This window comes from Scleropages formosus, chromosome 20 (genome assembly GCF_900964775.1).
Source record: "Scleropages formosus chromosome 20, fSclFor1.1, whole genome shotgun sequence".
In the NCBI taxonomy this organism is placed as follows: domain Eukaryota; kingdom Metazoa; phylum Chordata; class Actinopteri; order Osteoglossiformes; family Osteoglossidae; genus Scleropages; species Scleropages formosus.
The window spans coordinates 9,845,461-9,852,004 of record NC_041825.1 but is presented as its reverse complement, the minus strand read 5'-3'; the positions used below and the strand labels follow the sequence as shown (position 1 = coordinate 9,852,004).

The 6,544-nt window shown below is 41.5% G+C and overlaps 1 protein-coding gene across 1 annotated transcript; it reads left to right on the top strand.

The window, feature by feature from the left end:
* The first annotated feature begins 1,583 nt into the window (after positions 1 to 1,583).
* On the top strand, positions 1,584 to 6,147 carry LOC108926904 (E3 ubiquitin-protein ligase RBBP6-like). The gene is made up of 4 exons (XM_018739893.2): positions 1,584 to 1,605; positions 4,509 to 4,660; positions 5,449 to 5,552; positions 5,911 to 6,147. The coding sequence occupies exons 1-4, from the start codon at positions 1,586 to 1,588 to the stop codon at positions 6,091 to 6,093; spliced, it is 459 nt and encodes a 152-aa protein (XP_018595409.1). The 5' UTR covers positions 1,584 to 1,585; the 3' UTR covers positions 6,094 to 6,147.
* Positions 6,148 to 6,544: the final 397 nt, after the last annotated feature.

The window sequence follows — 6,544 nt, the reverse complement described above, 5'->3', positions numbered from 1 at the left end:
AAAAACTTTTTTCCCCCCATTAAACAATGGATCATTTCAGAAACTCCTTGGACACATACCTTGCTTTGTAGAAAAGTAATTCTAAATGTAAAAGTCAGAGTATATAAACCTGCACTCTATACGAGACAAAGAGCTCAATAAGCCACAAGTCTATCAGGGTACATCTACTCTGGCCAACACTTGCTTTGCTGTAACAAGGTACTCATATGGTTGTTGCAGTTGTATCCAGTACACAAATGGTCATGTGAGATTGTGTGGCGCGTATTTATGATGTTTTTAGCAGATCGGGAGAGAAGTGGATTCCAGAAAAGATAGGTCTTGAGACTTCTTGAGTGCTGGGAGATGTTGAGCAGTTCTGGGGAAAACTACTCATTGTACCACATCAGGGTCCAAACCAAGGAATGGACTTTCAGGCCATTGTGAGAGAACTAAGCATCTACACTAAGAAAGCACGGTGTTCTTGCTGGGGTGCAGAACATGATCAGGTCCTGTAGTTGTTCAAAGACTGACCTTATTACACTCTTGCATAGTGTAACGAGTGTTACAAGAATCTTGTTATTCAGTAAACTGTATATACGGTACACTTAAAGCTTCACCTTCCGGCTGCAGTCCTCCCTTTACGACCAGTATAGCTTCAAGTTTCAAGTTTCTTGTCATAGGTACAAGTACCATGTACAAGTATCATTAAATTCTTCTTGAATGCTTCTCCACAGACTATGAACAAAAACAATATATAATATTGTGCAAAACAAAATGACAATGGGTAATGCTAATAAACTACACACACACACACACACACACACACACACACACACACATTTTCTGAACCGCTTGTCCCATGCAGGGTTGCGGGGAACCGGAGCCTAACCCGGCAACACAGGGCGTAAGGCCAGAGGGGGAGGGGACACACTCAGGACGGGACGCCAGTCCGTCGCAAGGCACCCCAAGCGGGACTCGAACCCCAGACCCACCGGAGAGCAGGACCCGGTCCAACCCACTGCGCCACCGTGCCCCCTGATAATAAACTATAATAACAATAAATAACGGTAACAATAAACAACAGTAGACATCCAGAGAACTCAAAACATTAGAATGAGAATGCTTAAAGCGACACTGTAATCTACCATGTGCTTGGAGGGAAAAGTCCGACTCTAGTTACAAAAGGTGGCACATTGGTGGGTGTTGTATACTCTTACAGCAGTGGGGTAAAAGCTGTTCCCGTACCTAGCAGTGCGGGTTCGAATAGACTTGAGCCGCTTTGCAGATGGCAGAAAAGAGAAAAGTGCCCGTGCGGGGTGACTGTGATCTTTCATGATGCGCATCGTCTTTCTGAGGCAACGTGTGGTGGTGTAGGTGTCCTGGACTGCTGGTAGCTGTGTGCTGATGGTTTCCTGAGCTGTTTTGACCACCTTCTGTAGGGCTTTCTTGTCCTGTACGGAGCAGCTGCCACACCAGGACGTAATACACCCTGTGAGGACGGACTCCGCAGCACACCTGTAGGAAGTGGCGAGGACTGTAGCGGACATCCAGGCTTTCTTCAGACGCCTGAGGAAGTGGAGATGTCGATGGGCCTTTTTGATGGTTGATGCTGTGTGCTCAGCCCATGTGAGTTTGTCAGTGAGGGTGACCCCTAGGAATCTGAAGCTGTTGACCCTTTCTACAATGTCTCCTCCGATGTAGATGGGTGCATGGACCGTATCCTGTTTCCTGAAGTCGATCACCAGCTCCTAAGTTTTACTGACGTTGAGAGACAGATTGTTGTCCTACATACTGTATATAGTCGTAAAGGGATGCCTGCACCCAGAAAGCGAAGCTTTAGTAAGCAACTTCATCACTGACGAAAAACTTAACCTTCTGTAATGTAGCACAGAGAAAATGACTGTTTCTCCACTGAAGGGCCTCTTTAGTAATTTCACTCTTCTGGACACTCAGTGGCTTGTGAGTCACTGATATATCTTACTGTGTTTGACTTGTTGCAGTTTAATTCCTGCGACTGCTGGTCTACAACTACTGTTAGTTTATTGATCCCCTAACAATTTTTGAGAAAGACTGTCAAATTGCTTTCTGCACTATGCTTCCGACTTGGGAAGATTAATAATTTGAGTGATTTTAGTTATTCTTATAGACTTGCTATATTCTGTTTCAGCTTTTTAGCTATTATTTCTGTCCACTATAGTACTGTAGTATTGCCTGTATTTGCCGTGCACCATTGTATTCTAGTCAGTCATGTTCTCTGAAGCCAGTCTTAACAAATGATGTATAATTTCCCTCAAAGTGTTGGAACAAGAGTTATAAATGGCATCGAATTTTCTGATCATAGTTAGTTTTTCATAGAATAATTTAGAATTAGTATTTCAAACAAAGATGAGTATGACACAAAACTGGGATTATCTCCACATTACCTATGGGTATTTTAATGCAAAAATGTTTTCCTATCATCCAGTAACACCTCTTTTTTGTTTACATTTGTTAGATGACAGTTAAGTGTAGGGATAAACAGGTTTACTGGTATTTCTAATTATCAAGGTGTTCTTTTGCTGCATATTGTCAGACATGAATTAACAGTGGAGGTCTAAGAATGGGTGCAGAGTCTTAAAAGTCCTTCAGTTGAAAGAGTGACCAAAAACCAACATAAAGATAATCATGAAAATAATAATAAAGAAAATGACCAACTGAGAAATTGGTAAGAATGTTGGCATTGCAAAACCAACAGTGGAATATTCTAAGTGTAAAGGAAAGACATTCTGGCTCTACAAAAAAATAATACGGAAATACAAAAATAATCTCGAGTATACATGTGCAAATCTAATAATAATAATCTACAATAAGTCTTCCCCATAAAAATTCAGATGCTGTGCTGCACAGTATAAATACCATACACATTTAAAATGATTCCAAGAATACTAATAATTTATTTACGGTTATTCATTTTTCACTGACACTTTTTTTCAAAAATGACTAAAAAAAATATCAGCAACGACAGAAGAACTTCCTTGGAATTTGTAGCAAAAATACTGAGAATTGCCCCAGAAGTTCTGGATCAGAGTTTTTTTTTTTTTTAACCGATGAGATAAAAATGAATATCAACGTGATGGAGAAGTTAGAACGTGGAGAGAAACTGGAAGAGTGGATAACCATATGCATATTGACTGGATGACCATATGCATATTACTACTTTATTAAAGCATGTTGAAGGGAGTCTCATGGCTTAGCCATGTATGGGTTCTTCCTGAAAAGGCACATTGGATGGTAGGATATTATGCAGCCAGACAATGATGACCCAAAACCCACTTTATAGTTACCCTACTAGTTTGCTAGATGAAACAGTGGCACATTTCAAACTGCCCAAGTAACCAAATCTTTATTTACACATTTGCATTTAATTTGCATATTAATTGTAGAAAGGAGACTAAAAATACAAAACCTGGCCTAAAAGCAGAAACAATAGGTGTTGATAAAAGGTACATGTAGTCTGATCTAATATCTCAGTTATAGAACCTAGGGATGTCAGAGGGGTGGAGGTTTTATGTAACAAGGGATTTACAACAAAATATTAATATTTAGCACTTTTGTGTGCTTAATTTGCTTATTTGCATCCTATTATTCATGGCACCTAAATTTAGGGAGACTAGAAACAAGATATGTTTTGGCTGGAAAATTTTTAATTGTGTAGTTAGAATGTCCTAAGAATAAATGGTAACCTTCTGAACTCTGATAATGATTTGTTCTATATGAGGTTTAGTTTCTTGCATATACAACAGGGAACTTTTAGGTTTTTCCACAATACTTTTGGCACAGTGGGTTTGTCCAGCGCCTTCCTGTTTGGTGGGTGTGGGGTTCAAGTCCTGCTTGGTGCCTTGCAACGGACTGGGGTCCCGTCCAGGGTATACCGCCCCTTCAGCCTTGCACCCAATGTTGCCGGTAAGGCTCCGGCTCACCGCAACCCTGCTCAGGAGAACACACATACCCCATCTGAAACCGCTTGTCCCATACAGGGTCGCGGGGAGACAGAGCCTAACCCAGCAACACAGGGCGAGGGGCTGGGGACGCACCCAGGACGGGACACCAGGCCAACGCAAAGCACCCCCAGTGGGACTCAAACCCCAGACCCACCAGAGAGCGGGACCTGGTCCAACCTGGTCCAACCCACTGCACCACTGCAGCCCCCACTGCTTGGGAGAAGCGGTTGTTAAAAATGGACAATGGACTTTCGGAGGGTTGTGAGTTTGTGGCTTCAGTGTACATTTTCAGTCTTGTAAGGAGTATTTGAACTAATACAAGAATGCAGTGGAGTCTGCTCTATCCAGTAAACCAAGTTTATGGTTCTCCTTCAGCGTTTCCGAAATGGACTCCGCAAGCGTTTGCCGATTGGCGTCGCATCTAACCAACCACCTCGTGACCATAAACATCCCAATACTATGCATATTTTTTATGGGCAATATAAATTTTTACATGTACATAGATATACTCCTGGGAGCTGAACTATTCTCTGTATGCTGATACTGAAGGGAGGCCTCCATCCAGGAGACGATAAAGCTTCCAGTCCTCCCGGAGGAGAATGAGGATCCCGTGCCAGAGGAGCTCCTGTGTTGCATCTGCAAACAACTCATGATTGATGCTGCGCTGATCCCCTGCTGCGGAAACAGCTACTGTGATAACTGTAAGCCTCCTCGAGTCACCTATTCCTAGAATTCCACCGATTTCTTGCTCCCCCCATTTGTTACATAGCTCACTATAAAAGTCAAATAACCTCAGCAATTTGTTTTGTGGAAAGTCGTTTTAAATATAACATCACGTAAAACACCCATGTTTGTCTTAGTTTTGCATTAATGTTAATTATACTCAATAATAGCAAGTACAGTACAGTCACAGGCTTAAGTTATGGATTCTCGGTATCATCCAGGCAATCCCCCACATTTTTTTTTAATTTTTATTTTATGTGAGAAATTGAGCAAAAATGGATTTCTGTGTGTTCTGTGATGAACACTTCTGAACACACTGCACGGTAGTTAGTGGCCTGTATCAACCCTCTCAGCACCCCCAGATAGGCGTCCCCTGTCGTGCTCTTCTCGGTACTTGTGTGCTCTCGTCCATTACCATTTCACAACGGTACAGTGTATGTTGGTGTCTTTTACGATTCATTTGCACGAGTAATTACAATTTGCAATAGACATTTTTATAATTTCTTTGAGTAAGCACAAGCTTACGATAGCATATTATATAAAATTTATATTAAGTTATTTTTGGCTTTATTTGCTGTGTTACACACCAGTCCCCAAGAAAGTCACGATTCCACTGTACCTTATCAGTATAGAACCCCAGACCTTTATAGTTGTCAGGCTGGAATAATAGTTGACCATCCTTCTTTTTTTTTTCCTTTTCAGGACAAAACAATGAAATGTTTCCAGCTGGTGGAATGAACTAACCTACATTTTTATTTTTATGTAGGCATTAGGGCAGCCCTTCTGGAGTCACCTAAGCAGACATGCCCCACCTGTGAGCAGTCTGATGTATCTCCAGATTCATTGATTCCTAATAAATCCTTGCGGCTGGTAAGTTTATTTGAAATCAAAATAGTCTAAATTAAAAAAAAATCCACATTAATAATTTAGTGGACACTTTTCTCCAAAGCAACTTACAACGTTAAGCGACCAGCAACTATTTACTCATTTATACAGCTGGGTGATTTTACTGGAGGAATGTAGAGTAAGTACCTTGCTTCAGGGTACTACAGCTGGAGGTGGAATTCAAACCTGCAACCTTTGGGTCCAAAGGCAGCAGCTCTACCCACCACACTACCAGCTGTCCCCATGATAGCTCTCCTGATAATCCCCAAATATGTTTGAAATATGCGATGAATTCATATCATTGAACCTCTTGTATTAATATACATTTGCATTTTCCATCAAGGCTCTCAATAACTTCCAAAACGGTAAAGGCTACACCAGACTGAAACGCAAGCATCTGTCTTCAGCACCTTTCACACCTGCGCCCAAAGCAGCAAAGATCCATCGGCCAGCTGCAGGAGTGCCTCTTTCCCCACTCTTCATCTCTACAGCAGCCATTGTTCCACAGCAGGCCTCTGGCGAGTAGCTGCCTTCCTCTACCAAGAACATCTCCCTGGAAAGCAGCAACATTTACAGCAAACTGGCAAATGGATGTGTCTTATGAAAATGAAAATGCATGTAAAATAACTTGGTTCTGTTAATGGCTTGGTTGCCGTTCTAAGTCTTCTCATTGTTCCAAGACCCTATTTTGACTTCAGTTGCACTTTACAGGGTATATTGCAAAAGTATACAATGTATGACATATGTATGGTATAATGTAGACCGTATTCTATCCTAACTTATTTTGTTGTGTCCTATGTATTGATATAGCTACACATCAGTGACTGTCCCCACGTTGAGTGCTCTTGCTTAACACACTTACTGAAAACACGAACACTTGTACAGTGACACATAGCACAAATGGTTGATGTTAGAAAGCAAACCATTAACTATATTAAAGAATTCCTATACTGGTTGAGAGGACATGCTGGCATGTT